The sequence below is a fragment of the Lissotriton vulgaris genome, chromosome 8 (genome assembly GCF_964263255.1).
Source record: "Lissotriton vulgaris chromosome 8, aLisVul1.2, whole genome shotgun sequence".
Classification (NCBI taxonomy): domain Eukaryota; kingdom Metazoa; phylum Chordata; class Amphibia; order Caudata; family Salamandridae; genus Lissotriton; species Lissotriton vulgaris.
The window spans coordinates 1,487,642,522-1,487,664,388 of NC_141696.1; the positions used below are offsets into that span (position 1 = coordinate 1,487,642,522).

At 45.4% G+C, this 21,867-nt stretch overlaps 1 protein-coding gene across 1 annotated transcript in view; it reads right to left on the reverse strand.

The window, feature by feature from the left end:
* Positions 1-21,867, reverse strand: part of CREG1 (cellular repressor of E1A stimulated genes 1) — a 192,052-nt gene that overhangs the window by 31,582 nt on the left and 138,603 nt on the right. Inside the window, exon 3 of the mRNA XM_086935570.1 lies at positions 18,179-18,369. Coding sequence (XP_086791696.1) covers positions 18,184-18,369 — 186 coding nt within the window. The 3' untranslated portion in view covers positions 18,179-18,183. The remainder of the gene's footprint in view (positions 1-18,178; positions 18,370-21,867) is intronic.

A 21,867-nucleotide genomic window follows, 5' to 3' on the forward strand; every position in this document is an offset into this window, starting at 1 on the left:
TAAGCAATAAATACAGTTGTCATGCTTATCTTCCACAAAAAGTCGTTTTTTCCCACAAGAGGCACAGGACCTGAATAGGACCTTCTTCTCCTTGTCAGACATCTTGATAGCAGTTGAAAAAAATTGAAGTAATCCAAAATCCAAAGATTGTAGAAAACAAACTGAGCAGAGCTCAGTGGAGACTCCCTAGCACAACGTGCGGTAGAAAAATCTGAGGCTCTGAGCTCTCTCAGGAAGGTTCTAGGGGGTGAGGCTGCTCTGATTGGTCCTGGCAAAAGTTTGGTCTCTTTTACACAGTGAGAGTGATAGGATACAAAATGAGATGAGGCCTAGGCCTTTTTTTCTCTTTTGTTTCTATGGTTTTTGTACTACCGAGGCTCCCATTCCGACGACGGGGAATGATACAAAGCATGGGAATCTATGAAAGTTCCAATACTGGGGCAACTACCTGACTACATAAATGTAAATAAATATGGAAAAAAAGTAAACAAATCAAGGATATTGCTGAGTTCACAAGTGTGACTTTGACTTGACTCTTCGCCATCACGAGAGATACAGGGCAAAATGGAGTCCCACAGAAATTTCCTTTGAAAACCTGTGCTGGTACCCCTACCTCACTGCCTTTCCAGAATGTTGTAACTCTACAGCTTTACTGTTCACCTGCTGAACTCTTGAGAAACATCTAGAAGTGCATAATGAAAAAGGAACAATGCAAGAAGTTGTGGGCTATTTGGATCTATATAAAAGATATATTTGCTAACCTGTTGGCTCGGTAGCTGGAGGACATATTGTCTCAGATCGTTTCAGATGAATAATAGTGTTTATAGTAGCGCATGACCTATTCAGACTCACCTGGAAGCAACTTTAGTTGATGAGCTGCTAGCAAGGGGCTCTCAATTAACCGGATTATTATGGATTTAAAAAAAGCCTTCCACAGGTGAGAGTGCGTCTTTCTATGGGCAAGACTGAATTCTGTACGAGTTTCACTAATGTCAACAAGGACTTTTTAACAGCCCTGCCAAGCATCACTCATGAGGGGTTAGAGTAACACATGCTGGCACAGTTATCCCGCATTACCGCACACAATGTCAAAGATCCTGTGAGTGCAGCCTGCTGTGCAGTGTGATGCTCCAGCCCAAGCAACTGGCCAGATCCAGGAACGCAGATCCAATGCTGCTGCCTCTGTAGCTTGTTTGGGGTCCAAGAGAGGTGTTATCTGGTGTTATTACCCCTGTGCAAGTGCCACCTTCCACCGTGTCTTGAAGCAGCCCACCAGCTGCAGTCAGTATGAGCGGTCACCCCCTCAATGCTGGGGAGCGGCTAGAGGCACCATACATACATACATTTTGCGGTGACAGCCGAGATGGAGAGTATAAGGAAAGAAAGTAACCTGCCCTACACTCCTGGCCTGCTCAATCTGGGGAATTAGGTTTTAGTTTGCAGAAGGTGAGATGAAGCTAGGTGTCCTTGAGTCAATATTTGAGATATGAGAACTGCTTTATTTTTTAATACTCACTTTATTCTCCAGGATGCCTTCTCCTAACGTTCAGAAACATATCGAAATACTCCTGTGAGTTTTTCTAGCAGGTACTGATACATTTCTTAAATTATTGATAGGATATTAGTCCTCACGGATCTCGGACCTGCGGCTGACCGGTGCCCTGCACAGAGACCCGCCAGGCAGCGTCTGTGCTCTGTTGGTGCAAGTTGGAGGACAAACAGAGCTCACCATAGCACATGGTTGCCAGTAGTTAGAGAAAGATCAGGCCCTCTTGTGTGTCTCTTCTTTTGTTCACAAGTAGGAAAACAGACTGTATAGCAAACCAATTATTGTTATACCGCCCTAATAATAAATATACTCACAGTATTGTGCGACCTTAAATGATTATTGGCTGAAACAAAATGATATATAAAAATTCAGAGACCATTTTATTTATATTTGTTTCTCTTCTATTTGTTATACATATTATTTATCATTTTTAAGTGTTTTTTTCAGTTAATTACACAAATTACATTCAAATACATACATTACATATAATCACATAACAACACAAGAAAAAAGGAGAGGGACGGTGCTATACGATATATTCGGTCGGTGGAGAATTTGAAGGAGGCAATGCGGTGAAATAGAACTACAAGCGTTTCGGCCAGTAGCCTTCGTCAGGTGACCGTCACTCGCAAGTTAAAGACATGATAATGTGCAACATAGATAGACGTGGTATCTAGTGGTGCTTCACTTTAGTATTCCCAATAGTTATTATTCCTGGAGACAGCGTTTCATTTGTACTTGTGGGGATCTTTTACAGGTCCCTGTAGTTAGTGGACATCTGCGTACTGGACAGGATTTTTTATCCTTCGAGAAGAAATACCAAGGATGTTTCCTAATTTAAGTACTGTGTATCGACCTTTCACAGTGTCTTGATTTAGCTGCAGAGGACTCGCTCGTTTATGTCAACATTCTTATTTCGAATTCTAAGCCAAAGACATCCGTCTAATTGTTTCTCATTCTGATATGGGTCTGATAATAGAGTAATCTTTGTCTGTAATCTGTCGGTCGGATTGTCTTTACTTTTATGTGGCTTTACGGAACACGGGCGTTCTCGTCTGGCATCTGCTTGTCTTTACAGCCAAATGTCTTTTGTTCACTCAACCAATGTCCCATCTTTCCTGAGCATTTCCCAAGCTCTTGAGGAAACTCCCTCTGATGATTCTGGACTCAAAGACTAAAGTCATTCTTTGTAAACTCGTCACACTGTCCACATAATCTGGCAAATGTGCAGTTGCACAATAATCTCAGCAGCAGCTGCTTCACCCCTCTGATCTAGAGTACCATCCTATTACACGGTCTTCAAACAAAGATGGAAAACTTATATCCAGGATGTGGAAGCAAGCTCTGTTTTAAGTTCATTTCTAGACCCTAATATTGCACATGAGATGGTAATTTCTAAATTTTCCATTATTTGCATTGCCACTTTCTTTTACCCACAATAAAAGGCTACAACACTTCTCATTAAAGGAACTGAAATGCCACACACAAGCATAGTGAAAACGTGGAAACGTCATATATAGCCAAATTGGAAACTTGGAACCTATAGTTTAAATACAGACAGTTTCCCTTTCAGATTCAATCCGGTCTGGTGGAAAAAAGGGCTCTTGTTCGAAGCACTTACAGTAGATTTCTCAAAGCATATCACGAACAGTGGTTAACATTGAAAGGGCAGTGTAAAATACTGGAACAAACAGGTGGGTTTACATCCTGTTATACAAAAAAATGTTAGTCAAAGTAGAGATTTATTTGACGTATTAATGGCATCTTATAAAATGACTTTAGTGAAGAATTCTTCATATGAGTTCAAGTTCAAGTTCAAGAATTTGTATAGCGCACTACTCACCCATAGGGTCTCAAGGCGCTTGTGGGAGGGGGTGCATCATTTATCGAATAGCCAGGTTTTAAGTTCCTTTCTGAAGGAAATGTGGTTCTGTGTGAGGCGGAGGTGGGTGGGGAGAGAGTTCCAGGTCTTGGCCGCCAGGTAGGAGAAGGATCTTCCTCCCATGGTGGATCTGTGGATGCGCGGAACTGTGGCAAGCGCTTGGTTGGAGGATCTTAGTTGGCGGGAGGGTGTGTAGAAGGATAGTCGTGTGTTGAGGCATTCGGGTCCTAGTTTGTAGAGGGCCTTGTGAGCGTGGGAGAGGAGGCGGAACGTTATTCTCTTGATGACGGGAAGCCAGTGTAGGTCTTTTAAGTGGCCGGTAACGTGAGCTTGGCGAGGGATGTCCAATATGAGTCTGGCAGATGCATTTTGGATGCGTTGGAGTTTTTCTGTAATTTGGCTGTGGTTCCGGCGTAGAGGGTGTTTCCATAGTCCAGTCGGCTAGTGACTAGTGCGTGGGAGACAGTCTTTCTTGTTTCGGTGGGGATCCAACGGAAGATTTTTTTGAGCATACCTAGTACGTTGAAGCAGGAGGATGAGACGGCGTTAACTTGTCTGGTCATCGAGAGGGAGGAGTCTAGGATGAAGCCCAGGTTGCGTGCGTGGTCTATGGGTACTGGTGCTGTACCCAGGGCCGGAGGCCACCATGAGTCGTCCTAGGCAGAGGGGGATGATCCTAGGATGAGGACTTCCGTTTTGTCGGAGTTAAGTTTTAGGCGGCTGTTTTTCATCCATTCGGCTACTTCTGTCATGCCTTCATGAAGATTGGTTTTGGCGGTGTTAGGGTCCTTGGTGAGGGAAAGGATCAGCTGGGTGTCGTCCGCGTAGGAGATGATGTTGAGGTTGTGTTGTCGCGCGATGGATGCAAGGGGACTCATGTAAACATTGAAGAGGGTGGGACTAAGTGATGATCCTTGTGGGACTCCACAGATGACTTCGGTGGCCTCTGATTTGAATGGGGGGAGTCGGACTCTCTGGGTTCTGCCGGCGAGGAACGAGATGATCCAGTCCAAGGCTTTTCCTTGTATTCCGACGTTGCTGAGTCGTTGTATGAGGGTGCTATGACAGACTGTGTCGAAGGCGGCGGAGAGGTCGAGTAGGATTAGGGCAACTGTTTCTCCGTTGTCTAGCAGCGTTCGGATGTCGTCTGTTGCTGCAATGAGGGCGGTCTCGGTGCTGTGTTTGGCTCGAAAGCCGGACTGTGAAGAGTCGAGGGAGTTATTGGATTCAAGGAAGGCGGCGAGCTGGCTATTGACGGCTTTCTCGATGACCTTGGCAGGGAATGGGAGGAGGGAAATGGGGGTTTCTTCAGGAGGGCACTGAGTTCGGCGTGTTTCCAGCTCTCCGGGAAGGTAGCGGAGTTGAAGGAGCAGTTGATGACATCACGGAGATGGGGTGCGATGATGGAGTCTGCTTTGTTGAAGATGTGGTGGGGACAGGGGTCCGTTGGCGAACCTGAATGGATGGAGTTCATTAGGCGGGTGGTGTCTTCAGTGGTGATTGGGTTCCAGGCGCTAAGGTTGTTAGAGAGCGTTTCGGTTTTGGGAGTGGGTGGGGTGGGGTGGGCTGTTCTTTCGAACTGTTGTTAAAGCTGTTATGTATGTCGGCGATTTTGTTGTAGAAGAAAGAGGATAACGAGTTGCAGAGGTCTTGGGAGGGAGTAATGTCGTTTGAGGCTGCGGTGGGGTTGGTAAATTCTTTGACGATGTTGAATAGTTCCTTGCTGTTGTGGGCGTTGTTGTCGAGTCGATCCTTGAATGCTGATTTCTTGGTGGATCGGATCAATTGGTGGTGTTTGCGGGTGGCTTCCTTGAAGGTGGTCAGGTTGTCAGTGGTTGGGTTTTTTCTCCATGTTTTTTCGAGAGTGCGGAATAGTTTCTTTGAATTCTTAAGGTCATCGTTGAACCAGGGTGCCTTTTTGCTGCTTTGTTTGATCTGGTGTTTTTTTAGGGGCGCTAATTCGTCAACGCTGTGAGTGATCCATTGTTTGAGTTTGGTGGCAGCTACGTTTGGATCCGATGAGAGGGCTGGAGGATTTTGGTTGAGCGATGTGAGGAGTTGGTCAGTGGTGATTTTGTTCCATTTTCTTCGAGGACTGGGTTGTGGGGGGTTGTGAGTTGTGGTTGTTTTGTAGCTGAAGTGAACACAGCTGTGGTCCGTCCAATGGAGAGTTGTGGTGTGATTGAAGGAGATGTGTTTGCTGGAGGTGAAGATAGGGTCAAGCGTGTGTCCGGCTAAGTGGGTGGGGGTGTCAACAAGTTGTTTGAGTCCGAGATTGGCCAGGTTGTCCATGAGGGTGGTGGTGTTGCTGTCGTTTTTCTTTTCTAGGTGGAAGTTGAAATCTCCCAATAGAATGTAGTTCTCGGAGGGGAGGGCATGTGGGCTGATGAAGTCAGTGATGTCTTCGCTGAATTGTTTACGGGTTCCTGGTGGTCTGTAGATGAGGGTGCCTCTAAGTGTGGTCCTGGGGTCGTGTGGATCTGGAAGTGGAGGTGTTCGGCGGTTGCCAGGTTATCGTCGGAGCAGGTCGTGATTCTATTGGTGTTCTTATGGACGATGGCGATGCCGCCTCCTGTTTGGTTGGTGCGGTCTTTTCGGATGATCTTGTAAGCGTCCGGGATGGCTATGGCGATGTCGGGTGCTGATGATGTGTTCATCCAGGTTTCTGTAAGGAAGGCGATGTCCGGTGACACAGTGTCGAGTAGATCCCAGAGTTCGGTGGCGTGTTTGTGGATCGAGCGGGTGTTTAGTAGGATGCATTTTAGGTGGTTGGAGTCGGAGCTGTGTTTGGAGGTCGTGGATTTGGTGTGGGTCTTGATGCAGGCGAATTTGCAGGAGTGGCAGGCGAAGGGACCGTGGGTACTTCCTGGGGCAGCTTCGTAGCATTGTGGCGTGCGTCCGGGGTTAAGGGCTAAGAGGGTGGGTGCATCATATGATATGCGAGAGGAATGCGGTTTGCGGGGGCCAGTGGGTCTGGCGCTGGGCGCGGTCCAGGCTCGGACGGGCGTAGACGGGCTTACCTTTGGCGCACCTTCGGCGCGACTGGGGCGCGACCGCTGCGTGCAAAAGCATCTGTCATATATGGATGGTGGAGGGGAGGGGCGAGGGAGGGTCAGCTGGGAGGCGGGGCGGGCTTTGGGGGACGGGCTCTGAGGCACCACAACAATAAGTAAAATGGCGGCAGCGAAATAAAACGAAACTGGAGGTAGGCTGGGGCACAGACAATCAATAAGAAAACAAGTTACTTACCTGTAACTTCAGTTATCCAGTATTGGTATCTTTCATAGATTCACATGCCTGAATCATTCCCCGTCGTCGAGGCGGGAGTCCCACGGTAAATAAAAAAGCAGTGCCAAAAGCACTTTGTAGTAGTAGGCCCTAGAAAAGGCCTGAGGCCTATATTATAGTAGCCTATCTACATCATTATGCTAAAAGGACCAAAGTCTTTGCTCCAACCAATCAGCTCACAGCACCCTCTAGAACCTTCCCTGCAGAGCCAGCTCTCCTCAGATTTTCGTAGCACAAGTGGGAACAAGTATCCCAAACTTAGAGAACTGACTCGCCGGGGAGGAGGGTGGGTGCATGTGAATCTATGGAAGATACCAATACTGGATAACTTAAGTTAGAGGTAAGTAACTTGTTTTCTTATCCAGTATTGGGGTATCTTTCATAGATTCACATGCCTGAATCAGAATAGCAAGCAGTAAGCCAGGCAAAGTCGGTTGCGGATGGTGGGAGACTTATTGCAGTGCACCCCCATGAATGTATCGTCAACAACCAACAAACGCCTAGAGATTGATCTATTAATAAATCATGTTCAAGTTCAACATTGAAATTATGCATTTTCTTTCTGGAAAGAAATCTTAAGCATCATACAAAAATACACAACATGTTTGCATATGTCTGCATATTCAAAACAATCTAATGAATTGCATGTACTTTATATAAAATAAGTGAACATCAGTACCTGAACATACTCCTTATGGAAACAGGTGACGTAAAACAGCTTGGCCCACTGCTGCATCATCCTGATTTGCTGATTGCAGGCAGTAATGTCTTGTAAACGCGTGGACATTCTTCCATGTCGCAGCACGGCAAATGTTCTCAAGCGTCACTCCTGCAAACAAAGCCGCAGACGCTGCCACAGCTCTTGTGGAGTGAGATCGAACAGATCTTGTCAATGGTCGATTAGCCTTGACGTGGCAGAATTGAATAGCGGATGCGATCCATCTTGAAATCGTGGCTTTAGTAACCGCTTTTCCCAATGTAGTCTGGCCATAAGCTACAAACAGTTGATCTGACTTTCTCAAAGCCTTGGTTCTCTGAAGATAGAATTTTAAGCATCGTTTGATGTCCAAAGAATGCAATGTTTTTTCAGCCGGGGTTGACGGGTTTGGAAAGAAAACTTTCAGCTTGACAGGTTCATTTAGATGAAACTGGGAAGGCACTTTCGGTATGAACGTTGGATTCGTTCGCAAAGTGACATAGTCCTGGGAGAAATGTAAAAAGGGCTCCTTTATGGAGAAAGCTTGAATTTCTCCCACTCTTCTTGCGGAAGTTAGCGCCAGTAATAAAGCAACCTTCCACGTCAAGAACTTTAGGTCGGCTCTATGGATAGGCTCGAACGGATGCTTCATCAGCTGTGATAGAACCGTGTTGAGCTCCCATTCCGGTGGTGAGGGCTTCACTGGGGGATAAGCCCGGAACAGACCCCTCATAAATTGCTTGATTAGCGATGAAGAGCAGAATGATTGAGTGTTAGTCATCTTTCTGTACCTGGATAAGGCCGCTAAGTGGACCTTTATTGACGAAAAAGAAAGACAAGATTGCGCTAAATGCAATAAATAGGGTAATATCTTTTCTGCCGGCGTCTCTATAGGGTGTAAAGCACTAGAGATGCACCATGTGCAAAAACGCTTCCACTTGAGACAATAAGTTTTTAATGTACTCTGGGCTCTTGTTTTCTCTAAAATGTCTCGGCAGTCCTGAGGAATTTGGAGATGTTCGAATTCTAGGAAATTAGGAGCCATGCGTGCAATTTCAGCGATTGAGGATCTGGGTGAAGTACCTGACCCTCGTTGCGTGACAGTAACTTCTGAGTTACACGCAGTTTGATCGGTGGTTCCTGTGAAAGTAGCATGAGTTCCTGAAACCAATACTGGCGAGGCCACTTGGGAGCAATGAGGAGAAGGCGACAACTCTCCATTTTCATTTTGCGCACCACTCTTGGAATCAGAGGGATCGGAGGAAAAGCGTATGCATAGGTCCCTGACCATCGCATCGAAAGGGCATTCCCCCTTGACCCCTGTTGAGGATATCTGCTGGCGTAGTACCGGCATTTCTTGTTCTGTTGGGTTGCAAATAGGTCCAACTTGGGTTTGCCCCATCTCTGAAACACATAGTTCAACTGGTCGTTGTCCAGTTCCCACTCGTGGCAATCTGACAATGTTCTGCTCAGTTTGTCTGCCAAGGTGTTGTAGAGGCCTCTGACGTGCTCCACCTTGAGAGTTATGTTGTGAACTGTTAACCATTTCCATAACTCTTGGGCTTGTTTGGATAACGTTGCTGATCTCGTTCCTCCCTGCTTGTTGATATAAAACATGCTTGTGGTGTTGTCCGTTCTGACCAGAACCGAGGATCCTACTATCCTGGGGAGGAACGCTTGAAGAGACAGGCAAATGGCTTTCAACTCTAGACTGTTGATGTGGCATTTCTTGTGTTGCTGAGACCATTTTCCTTGCACTTGCAGGTCCTGGAGATGACCACCCCATCCCTCCATGGATGCATCCGTCGTCAGAATAAAATCCGGAGGATTCTGCAAGAATGAGAGCCCCTGTTCCAGATTGCTGATCTGAGACCACCATTGGAGTGCATGCACCATCCTGTTGGTGATTGTGATGGTGTCCTCGAATGAACCTGTCGCTTGATGCCATTGACAGTTTAGCTCCTCTTGCAGTGGCCGCATCTTTAGACGCGCCAATGGAATGAGGTTGATGTCTGAAGAACACATCCCCAGAAGTGATGCAAATAGGCGAACTGAAAGTGACCTTCTTCTTGCCAGTTTTTTGGCCAACGCCTGCAGTCGGAGCTGTCTCTCTCGAGATAAGAATGCCTTGCATTCCACTGTGTCCAGGCAAGCTCCTAGGAACAACAGGTTTTGTTTTGGATCCATTTGAGATTTGGTTTTGTTGATTGTGAGGCCTAGCGATGCGAAGAGATTGCGGCATATTGTAATGTCGGATCTTACTTTGGCCTCTGATGGACCTTTGACTAGCCAGTCGTCTAAATACGGGAAGACCTGCACTTTTGCTGCCCGAAGAGCTGCTGCCACAGGGGCCAGGCACTTCGTGAAAATCCTTGGGGTCGACTTGAGGCCAAATGGGAGAACTTTGAATTGATAATGGGCGCCGGCCACCGTGAAACGGAGGTACTTCCGATGGTTTGGGTGGATTGGGATGTGGAAGTATGCATCTTCCATGTCCAAGGAAGCCATGTAATCTCCCTCGTTGAGGCAACTGAGAATGTCCGAGAGGGTGACCATTCGAAATCCCTGCTTCTTGAGATATTTGTTCAGATTGCGTAGGTCTAGGATCGGTCGCCATTCCCCTGTTTTCTTTTTTATGAGGAAAAAACGGGAATAAAAACCTGCCCCTCTCTGATGATTTGGAACTTTCTCGATTGCGTTTTTGAGAAGCATAGCTTGCACTTCCTTGAACAATAAGTGAAGACGAGGGGGAGGGGGACCCCTGGGCGGAGTTGTTGGAGGTTTGGTGATGAACTCTAGGGTGTGACCATGTCGGATCAAGTCTAACACCCACCGATCCGTTGTTATATTCTGCCATTGCTGTTGGAATGCAGATATCTTCGCGCCCACGGGAAGGTAAGGGATTGGAGGTGGCGCCCAATTGCTCTCACTGTTTCTTGTGACTGTCTCGTCCTTGGTTGTTTGCGCGCCTTCTTCCTCCTTGGCGAGAGAAACCAGCCGATCCAGATTGTCTATAAGAGGACTGATAGTTTTGGCGGTATTGTTGTTGATATTGCCTGCCTTGCTGGTAATAACTTCCTCTGGACGAATAACCTTGTCCTCTAGCTCCTCTGAACGATCCTCTTTTATATTGCAATGATCCTAGTGACTTTGCAGTATCTGTGTCAGTTTTAATCTTTTGGAGAGCCTCATCGACATGCTTCCCAAAGAGGGACTCTCCGTCATATGCCATGTCCAGTATTTTCAATTGAACTTCCGGACGAAATGTAGTGGCTTTTAACCACCCTTGACGTCTCAGGACAGCTGCCCCAGCCAACTGTCTGATATTCGTATTTGCCATATCTAGAGCGCAGTCGATGGATTCTTCCGCTGCCCGCTCTCCTTCCATTAGAACTTTCCTGGCTTCTTGTCTTTTGTCCTCTGGCAACAGCTCTATGAAGCTAGCCATCTCTGACCACATTTGGCGATCGTAGCGCCCAATAATCGCCATTGAATTTGCTATCGTGATGGATGCTGCAGCCATAGTGGAAAACTTCTTCCCAATAAGGTCTAATCGTCGCCCCTCTTTATCTGGTGGAGTAGAAATAGGGGTAGCTGGGTTCTTTGACCTTTGTTGCGCCGCCTGAGAGATTACCGAATCCGGGCGTGGATGACCAATAAGGCACGCCGGACTAGAGAGCGGAGCACGATATTTCTTTTCTATTCTGGGCAACACAGCAGGCACAGATGCAGGGTTTTTCATTATTTTTATGCCTTCCTTCCAAATATACTCAATAATGGGAATGGCTCTAGATATCTTTCTTGTTTCCTCTTTAAAGTCATGGAGAAAACACTCCGTTTGCTCCACTATAACCAGGAGCTTAAACCTGGTTGATGCCCTCTGCATCAGGTTGTGAAAACCACCTACATCTTCAGGTGGTGAATCTGAAGGTTGTGGAGTTGGAGTGGATGGCATGGGTATAACGTATTCATCCCATGGGTCTGATGAAGGTATGTTAGGCAACTCTCCATCTTCTACCTCCTCTTCCGATGACGTATCCGGAGTTTGTGGAGGCAAGACCGGTTGCAGAGTTTCCACAATTGGAGAAACCGGTGGATGTTGCTGAGGAGGAACTGCAGTATCGGATTGAGGTACTTGCGGTGGAAAACGCTGCTTGTAATCCGCCAGCATAGCCTGTAAGTCTTGTATCAAATTAGGCGGCAACTGAGTGACTTCCGGGACCCTAGGCCATCTCTGATGTTCCAATGTATGAGGCACTATGATATCCTCCTGGTAGTAGTGTTCAGCGTAGGAATCGTCTTCATCATCATCTTGGCACTTGATGACAAGCTCGGATGGGTGACGTGCCACACCAAAAGCACCCTCATCATCATCGTCTTCAAAGTCATCTTCTTCATCATCAGCATAAGTTTCTAGAAGATGAGAAGGCATAAGTGGTGATATATATGAACCTTGTTGTCTCTTATAAGACACGAGTTGAAAGTTTTTTGTCGCTATTGGCGTACAAAAGGCCTGATTCCCAGTGGTAGGTCTTAGTAAAGCTGATCCCATCGATCTTGATGGCCCCGGTGACCAAGGTGCATCCACCTGCTGAAAAGATGCCGTTGTCGACGGGTTTATCGTCGACGAGATAGACGATGAGGGCATCGTCGACGATAGACTTGCCGTCTACGGGACCGTCGTCGATGGGCTCGACGTCGACGGGACAGTCGTCGATGGACTCGACGTCGATGGAGCCACCGTCGACGGGACGGTCGTCGACGGGGCAACCGAAGACGGGCTCGTCGTCGACGGGATAGACGTCGATGCTTTCTTCGTCGACGAGACAGTCGTCGACGGCGGCGTCGACGACTTAGTCGACGGGCTCTTCTTGGATGACGAATTTTTCGATGATGATGGCGTCTTCGTCGACGAGTCGTCCACGAGAGTTCTTTTTGTCACAATACAAATCCTTGTAGACACAATCGGAGTAGTAACAGATGTAGTGGATATCATATCCATAGAAGAAGAGGTTGAAGTAGAGACAGTGGTCACTGGAGAAGAGACAGTAGAAGTCTTACTCACAGTTTTCTTTGCCGGATCGTTGGTGGCTGAGGCTCCAGAGACAGAATGTTTGGATCTCTGTGAAGAGCCTGAAGTAGAGTGGGAGGTCTTAGCATGCTTTCTCCCCTCACATGTCTTATCCTCTTGAGACCTCGCCCTCTTGCTAGAGGTAGAGGCTCTGTCGTCATCATCCGTGGAAGAGGATTTAAGCCACAAAAGGACTCTGGCCTCCCTATCCCTTAAGGTCTTGGAAGGGAAGGTAAGGCAGATCTTACAGCTTTTTGCCTCATGCTTGGGATACAGGCAATAAATGCAGTCCTTATGCTGGTCACCCACATGGACCCTCTTCTTCTCACATGTTCTGCAAGGTCTAAACAAGGCCTTCTTGTCAGACATCTTGAAGCTCTGAAGAAAAAACTGAGTCAAGACTCAGGGAGACTCCCTTCCACACGACGTGCAGTGAAAATCTGAGGAGAGCTGGCTCTGCAGGGAAGGTTCTATAGGGTGCTGTGAGCTGATTGGTTGGAGCAAAGACTTTGGTCCTTTTAGCATAATGATGTAGATAGGCTACTATAATATAGGCCTCAGGCCTTTTCTAGGGCCTACTACTACAAAGTGCTTTTGGCACTGCTTTTTTATTTACCGTGGGACTCCCGCCTCGACGACGGGGAATGATTCAGGCATGTGAATCTATGAAAGATACCCCAATACTGGATAATGGCTGCTCCAATGTGTCTTGCTAGCGTGGAATTAATCTAGTTTAAAGCAGGCAATGCACAGTCAACCTAGCGGTACAAATCCCGCTACAGCTATGAAAGCGCGACTTAAAGCGCCGTCTAAAATTACCCCAAAAGCGCTACAAATGTCTTAGATGTTTTATAAAGGCACTCGCACTACAGCGCTATGCTGTGTAGGAGGCAGCAGAAATGCGATTACAAATTGTGCAAGGGCGCAGTTAACAATACCAATCAGGAGCTGGGGTGAAGGGAGCGACCGCCTTCAGCAAGCGTCAGGACGCTTGCTGAAGGCGTTTAAGAATTATTGACAGAATAAACTGAATTTAAGAATTATTGACAGAATAAACTGCTAAGCAAGACATTTTAAAAAGGTACAGAATTGTCAAACTATTTTCATTTAAAGGAGGTATTTCACTGCTGTGATTTCAAAATTGGAACTGAATATGCATTTAGACCATCTCGTCTCTGAATACAAAAACAGTGCTTTTCTTACCAAGACTTTATTTGAAAGACTTTTATATAAACCAGCATTTTAATAAATGAGAACACATCTTAAATGTTAATTTCAAGCACTACTGACAAGACCCCCAGCTACTTGTTTGGTAAGATTCAATATTGTTCATTTAGTTTATTTGGCATCAGAAAACTCCAGTACTACAAAACAGGAAGACAGTCTCCAAATCTGAAGGGATGAAGATGGTTTCCATATGTAGATTTATAGTTCTGGGCAACAGTCTGCAAAAGATTTAGATGACTTTTAGGGCCAGTGTTTGTTATATTCTTTTATTTGACTTTTAGAGCATACAATCATCTTCATCTCCAGAGGTGACTTCTAGTAATAAACGGAAGTGGCAAACATCAGTTACTGTAATTCCATGGGCACTTTGGCTAGACATGGCCAGATGGGACGTTTAGTTTTGGAATAAGAACATTTTCAAATCTTTATTGAAAACTAGCTGATCTTTGACTGCCGTAATCTCTACTGGGAAAGAATTCCGCTCCATTACTGATCTGCATCAGGAATGCTCTTCCTCCCACTTTGACAGGGAATTTTTACATTAAAAAAATATATTGCAAGCTTTTAATGAACAATATATAGAACATACATGAAGATGTTTTCAGTCATTTGGGTATGAGTTCACATGTTGCAATTCGGATAAGCTATCTTCTACAATGACTTCAAAGAGTTATCAGCAGGATAATCAAGTCATCAAATTGTGTCCGTGTTAATTTGCACATTATTATCAACCTTGATGGTAACAATGCAGAGAAAATAGAAAGTTCAAAAACTAAAGGACGGGTATGATGAGTCAGGTGAATAATTTTGTTGAGGGCGACATCGAGAAAGTGCGTGTAAATTCAAATGGGGGCATCTGTCTGATGAACCTCTAGCTCCTGATCTCAATGTAATGTTAGGGCTCCTTATGGTCTACCTGGACCGGTGTGGAGCACCAGGAGGGTGGAGGAGGGAGTGAGAAGTCTAGCGGGCGGAGTCCTGTATACCCCAATGCATAGAACGAGGAAGAGAACCAATCTATTTAATTATGTGGCATCCCGGTCGTTTAAGAGAGTCTACTGTCATCTAGTGTGTTCTTGGAAGGCAAGGCTCACTTCATCCCACTGTGCTGCGATGGGGAGTTTCCAGAGTCCTCTGGCCTCCTCCGTGTGGAGAGCCTCAGCCTCCGTCTTAGCACTCTGGAGTACTAGTGCGAGTCAGTGAGAAACATGCATGAGAGAAGGAGATTGCCATTTCATGGTAATAGGGCACAGAGCTAATGAAGGTGTGAGGTCTAGGAACCCGCTAGTCACCCCTTCTGTCTTAGGGCACATGACTAGGCCGAAAAAGGCAACTCTACAGGGAAAAAAGGTCTGGTCGGTCTGGCTCTGAAGTCAATGTGGTACAGACTTCTCTCCAGCAGGAGGATATAACAGGGCAGGCCCAGAATGTGTGCCATGTTTGCAGTGGGAGCAAAGCAGCAGAGGCAGTCGGAATTAGCCATATCGTATATTGTTTGGCGACGTGCAGGTGTCAAGTATGCTCCATTGTGTATGTTGAACTGCATGCATTGGAACCTAGCATTCCGTGAAACTTTGTGTGGGAGAGAGATGGCTATGGCCCATTCTTTCAGGGTGAGAGACCACCCAAGGTATTTGTCCCATGTGGATTGGAGGTTTGATAACAGATTTGGGTTTTTTTCGATTTGGAATCGCTCCAACAGCCAGGAGAATAGCTTACTGCTTGCCTATAGTGAAACGTGCTTGTGGTAGTGGGAGGGAGGGTGGTAAGGTGTCAGTGATGTCCCATCTGGAGGTCAGTGCCACCAGGATGCACCGATGTGTTAAGAATTGGCCTACAGGCAAGTCATACTGATCAGTTAATGTGTCTCAGGGATTCAGGCTCCATCTTGAAAGAGGACAGGGAATTTTCCCGTTTGTACAGGATTTTCAGCGGAATATTACTCTTTGTGGGATATTACTGCGCTTTTTCCTGTGAAAAAAGTCGAGCACCTCAAAAGTAATTCTCGGTCTAATAAGCAACTACAAAGTTGTTCTACATGCAGGGGTTTAAGGAACCATTTGTCCATTCTTACAGCAGTAAGTAAGCTGCAGTCATGTGTGAGTACAGAGAGACTCGTGGCTTCATAGGTTGGCTCCATTTGAATAACCAGTTTGAAGAGCACCATGTTGGAAACTCCAAAGCAGAAAATGATCCCGAATCAATCTTGGAGAAAAACATGCTGCTTTCATCCCACTGAATTTGTGGGTCCAAGGAAGATTCAGTCCCTGTGTCACTATTTTATATGGTTCCCAACTCCCTCCCTGAATGACTCTTCATATGTCCATGTCAGCCAGCGCTTCCGACTTCATTCTCTTGCCGAATCTTGCATGTAAAGTATTTCAAGAAATAAAAAGTTTAGACCCTTGATATGATGTACAGCTCTATTTCTGAAGAGTCAGACTCTGTTAGGAGGTAATCTATTCTGAAACAAGACCCACATCCAAAACTTCCCCTTACCATGACTTCGAAACATAAATACATGTTCCAATCTCCAGTTTCCATTGTTGAAATGAAACGAAATAAGTATTTGTAAAGCGCACAATGATCCGAGAGTGTCAAGACGCTGGGGGCAGTCGGGAACATTAAGCAAGCTATTGCCCACAGTCACGTGATGTTGGGCTAACCCGCCGCCAGTGCCGGGGATCAAACTGTGAACCCTGTGGTCCGGAGTCAGGCACCCTGGCCGCTGTGCCACACCTCTTCTTCTATTCTCGTGTTCCATTTAGCAACCGGGAAGCCAGTGATCATGGCCTAAATATTTAGAACAATCTACGTAAGTTTTGTCGATGATGTTGTTCAAATTCCCACCCTAGATAATCTGTTAACCTGGAGATCATGGCGCCTCCTAATTTTAGGGATATAGATTGGTCTTCAGTTTTACAATTATACTAAGATAATGAACCTGTTATTCAACTTGCTTCTCGCTCATACAAACCTCTCCACATCTTCTGTTCCGACTTTTCCAAAGCTACAAAGACCTCCTGCCATTCGCCACACTGTCAACCCACTTGCCTGCCTCTCCACCACTTGCACAATATGCTATATTATTGCTCTGACGTGCATCGCTTGTAGACACACAATCTGCACCGTAATTTTGCATCAAATGTCTTTTGGCTGGATTGTTTGGTATCCTTATATCTATGATCAAATCGATTCTCTTTGGTTCCCTAAATTAATTGTGGGTTTGCACTTATCTGGCTTTAAATTACACTTAACTCTTCCCTACTGCATTCCCTATCCTTCATAATCTTCCCAAGATACAAGACAGTTCGAATAAAGATATGCTCCCCCAACTCATGTTCTGCTTGTGACACCCTTGCAGGAAAAGTATCATAGCTGGCTTACTCACGACTGTTTAACTGTGTGACTTGTATGATCCACTTGACGCTTCATCACATGCCAGAGTTTAAAGCCAAAGAGCCCGCACCTTAGATGAATAGTGAGTTTTAAATGCAACTCTCACTGGTGTTTGCTTCCTGAGTCACTGTCCTACCACCAGCACCCTAAAAACCGTCAATAGTGGGCAGCAACACGTTCTCGGGATCAGTTGGGGATATTTGCCATAAGAGGTGTTATGGAGGCCTCCCAGTTTATCAATACATGTGCGACGGGGCCCACTGACTCTTCGAGTTACCTTATTTGCTTCTGCATTTATGGCGGTCACTCTGCCCTCGAATTTCTGCCACAGACCCCACTCTGATCCTATTTCTTTCTTTCCCAATGGCTTCAGCTAGTTGTGCCCATATACTATGCATCCATCGGTACCCTAGAAAATATGATTAGGTCTGCTCCTCTCCCTCCCAGACAGGAGGTTGAGGTGTTTTGAGATGGTTTGGCTAAACTACTTTCCTTGTGGCTGCTTGTCTTTCACCACTGCAGGTGCCAGAGGTCCCCAAACTTGATTCCACTGCTTTCGGCAGAGGCAAACAGAGTCTTCAGATTGGCTCTTGTCAGGACCTACTCTGGCTATATGATGGACTCCGTTTCCATGGCACTTCCTACCACCATCTAACAGTCACCAAGTTACCCGAGCACATATGGCTACGTTGAGGAGAACAGAGACCCTGCTTCAGGCATTACATTTGAGGTCGTTTAGGTGGAAATACTCCGGTTTGGTGGGAAAGGTGTTTGCCAAATCACTTGAATCACAGCCCTGTTTTAGAAGTGGATGGGAATTTTGTATAGAGTGAACAGCGTCTCCCCTCACATCCTACCTAAGATTGCTAGACCCTCCATCATCTCCTGAAGGAGGCACCTGAATGTGAAACTTACAAGAAATACAAAATGGCAGGCTACAACATGACAAAATGAGAAATCAAAGTGGAAGTATCAAAAGAGAATCAAACTGATCTCCAATAAGTGCAGTGAGGCTAGTCCCAATAACACAAAATGAATTAAAAAGAAAAGAAAAGAAATACTTGCATTCATTAAGGCTTCACATTGAAGTAGTCGTCTATCGTGACGTTTTTCATGCCGCCAAAGTAGTCCAAGACCCAGATGTTGGTTATATTCAGCTTGGCAAAGAACCACTCGTGGTCTTTAGGCCAGCTGGCCATCTCCGGATGTCGACTGAACAACGCCTCCTTTGCAGTGTCCACTTCTGTTTCCTCCACCTATCAAATGTTAGCAAACATTAAAATGAGTAAGTGAAACCAAAACAAACATGACGAGCCTAATCTGACTCGATATGAGTAGGGAACGTCCTGTGACCCTCCCGACTGTGCTACATTACAGGGTCTAGCCAAACAGGGTTCAATAGTGGATTATTTCGAGTTGTATCTCCATACACTTGCACCTTTAGCCCAAGTTCGAGAATGGAAGCATTCTTGTGACACTACAGAAATCAATGAAGTCTGGCGTGCTTTCAAACGCCATAGAGGCAAATAAAATGCGAAAAATTGCTAGGCTGCCTTTTACGTGCAAAAATAGACCCAGGGCAGAAAAAGAAACACCATTAAAAGGCCATCATGCCTGGCTTTTTTCCTTTTAGTGAACATGCTTCCTCATAGGCTGGGTAATTTGTGTGTATGTTTGTGAGGCTGGGCTAAATTAATGCAATTCAGTGGAATGAACTATGATTGTGTAGTGTAGTTCCTATTTTCCCTATAGGCCCTGCGCATTGGAATAGCATAAACAGCAGTGTAGACGTAGGACTGCGGTCTTCTAGGTCTCTACTGACTATGTTAGACTTAATTTAGGTTTGCGCCAGCTAGCTCAGAGGTCACTGGAAACTTTCTTGACTGAATAGGAAGTGATCAGCTTCCTTGGCTCAGACAAGAAGTGATTCAGCTTCCGACAACCGCATTAACATGACAACTTTGCTCCTCAGAATAAGAGTCAATCTCTAGAGTCGTGTGAAACAATAGACAGCTATTTCACTCAGTCAGTTGTGCAGATTTACTTTCACCAGGATGCAGAGAATAGAGAGACGGGCGTTTTCAATAAAAGATATTATTTATTGAGCAGTCTTCCTTCTCATGCAAGAGAAATGAATTGCCACAATTGCAAGACTTGATATTAAGAAAAGTGCGTACAGTAAAAGGAGTATTACGAAATAATACTGTAAAAGCATTGATATGATTTCTTAGCCATAAGATAGTTAAAATGAATAAAATATATACATTTATATATATGTTAGCTAACAACCTCAACTGGTGCTTCTAACTACTCCTACCCCGGTGTACCTGACCTAAGCCTAATACAAGGGAGGGAGTAAGTGGCAGTTTAAGTTAAGTTGTTTTTGCCAAGAGTTTGTTTCAAGAATTCTCTCTAAGGGTTTAGTCAGCACCGTACCTCTGGAATAGAATGCAGGAGGTCTGGTATCTCCTCTCAGGACCCGATATCCCAGTTACCCGCAAGGGTAGGCTGGAAACGCCGGAGCTGGATTTTCTCGGCAGGAGAAAAGACAGCGTCTTTCTCAGCGCGTCAAGGAGGAGGGGCAGCGTCCGTGGGCTTCTCACATCTGCTGGGCTCTGCAAGGGGACAGCTGATCTGTTCCAGTATACACCACCACAGTGTGCTTGCTTAAGGCAACGTTGGTATATTTATACCTGAAAGGTGGCGAGTTTGACGTACGTTTTTGGACATAAGACGTCAATAAAGATGTCACTAAGAACTGGTCGTTCTTACAGTGCTCGCAGGAGTTCTATTACTAATCAAAACAAAGCAAGCGGGGCTTTCTCAGGTTGCTGGGGGTTTGAGATGTCGAAAGAACTCGGTGTGCTATCTAGGAATCTAAGGAAGTGGCTTCTGCAGTGTCATGGACTGTCATGAGCTGCAGAGACGAGTTACTGAAATATGGCTCTGATCGTTATGCCATTACAGGGGATATGTATTGATTATAGCCGTATAGGGGCATGAGGTCACAATATTGATCGGGGTCCTAGATAAAACACAACACCCACTCCACGAATTTATGTCCATCAAATTACAAAAAACTAAAGCAATAAGAAGCACGTGTATTCATACCCACCCCAAAATACATTTTGCATTTGAAATGGTGTACTTGAAATACATGGAAATGAATTGGTACTGTACGTTATCAAGCATATCAATAATTCAAAAAAATATTGCATATGTATTCAGTTGAACGACTTTGCGATTAATTACACATGAAAAAGACTCTAAATACAGTATAGAAGGGCGAGACTATTTCATCACAGATAAATGCAATTGCTGTAAAATGTGCTAGAGGCTAAGGTAACATTTTGTCTCTAGATCTACTAAAAATAGAAGCTCTGTTCTTTATGAATAGTTCTACTTTAAGCAAAGGACGTGTGCCAGAAAAAAAAAACAGTAAATATTTTGGAAAAATTAATTTCATGGTGAGCGGGGAAAAGTAGTTCAAAAACGCTTTTCAGTAGCTTTTGTTTATCAAAGCTGAAGGCCGAATTCAGAGTTCATGGGAACGCTGTGTGCCGGATTATTTTCCAAAAAGTTATTGTTTCTGTTCAGGAGAGAACATCATTTCAGACAGGCTCGCAAAGAATTGGTCTATGTATTCAGGTGATAGTGTGACCAAGTTCGATAATGCTGTAACTTGGCAGTTGTGAGAGTGATTCCTATCATCGATTTCAGGATCAGCAATGCTCACAGAAGGTCGTACCTGGGTGATGCTGCTTTCATTTCTCGCTTCACTGCCACCACCTAGTCGTAGTGCAGGAGTCTCAACGAATGCCGTCATCAGGATTGGTAACCGCTGGGGACAACACGATGCGTGAGCCGTTGCTGGACTTTAGCAAAGTATCGACGTCCATTGGTATGGCTGATGGTAGTACAAGACAGGTGTCTAACACGCATTCCTCTCCGCATAGCATACATCGAAGCACAGGTAAGATGCAGGTGTGCCATATAGGTCTGGATGAAAGAAACCAGGTCATATTCAGATCTCGTAGCCGAGCTATCCCAAGGACTTTAGTTATGCGGTCCCGGTAGCGTATTGCTAGGATCGTTTCTTCCATCCGTGCCGGAGTCATGTCTGCGTTTTGGTTTGCCATATCGGAGCAGGAGAGTCAAAAATAGAATACCTGCTACGATGCATAAAAATAGTGGTACGCCGCCAAAAATCGAATGTACAAAATTTGGAAAGATACCCAGGACCGCTTCAAATGGTATTAACAGTCCCGAAAAAACTGTCTTAAATACATTTGAGATACCACTGGCATTCGACATATTTAGTATTTGGCTGAGCATTTCTTTGAAATGCACCGGGCAATTTGTTGATGAAAGTGCATGTATCTCTGCCGCCGTCCTTGCAACTTGGAGATCATACGTCTCTTTTGATGACGTGATGGGCACTGTTGTCTGTAAAAGTACAGACTTCATTCTGCTTAAAGTATCAATTCGTATAGAAGAGACTTTCAAATTAGGCCAAATCGGAGTCACTGAGTCTCCAGGGCCGTTTGGATACAATGCTTGCATACAGCAAGTGACCATGGAACTCACGCTTAAGAGATATGCTTTCCCTGGCACCAAGCCACAACAGCTGTGATCCGTTATTAGAACGTAACTCCCGTTAGAAAGTTGCCTAAAGAATGGCTCTCTCTGTGTTGCAGGTGTGCCATGCTGGTGGCATGAAAGGTTATTCGAAGTACCCTCACAGGCCCCATGCA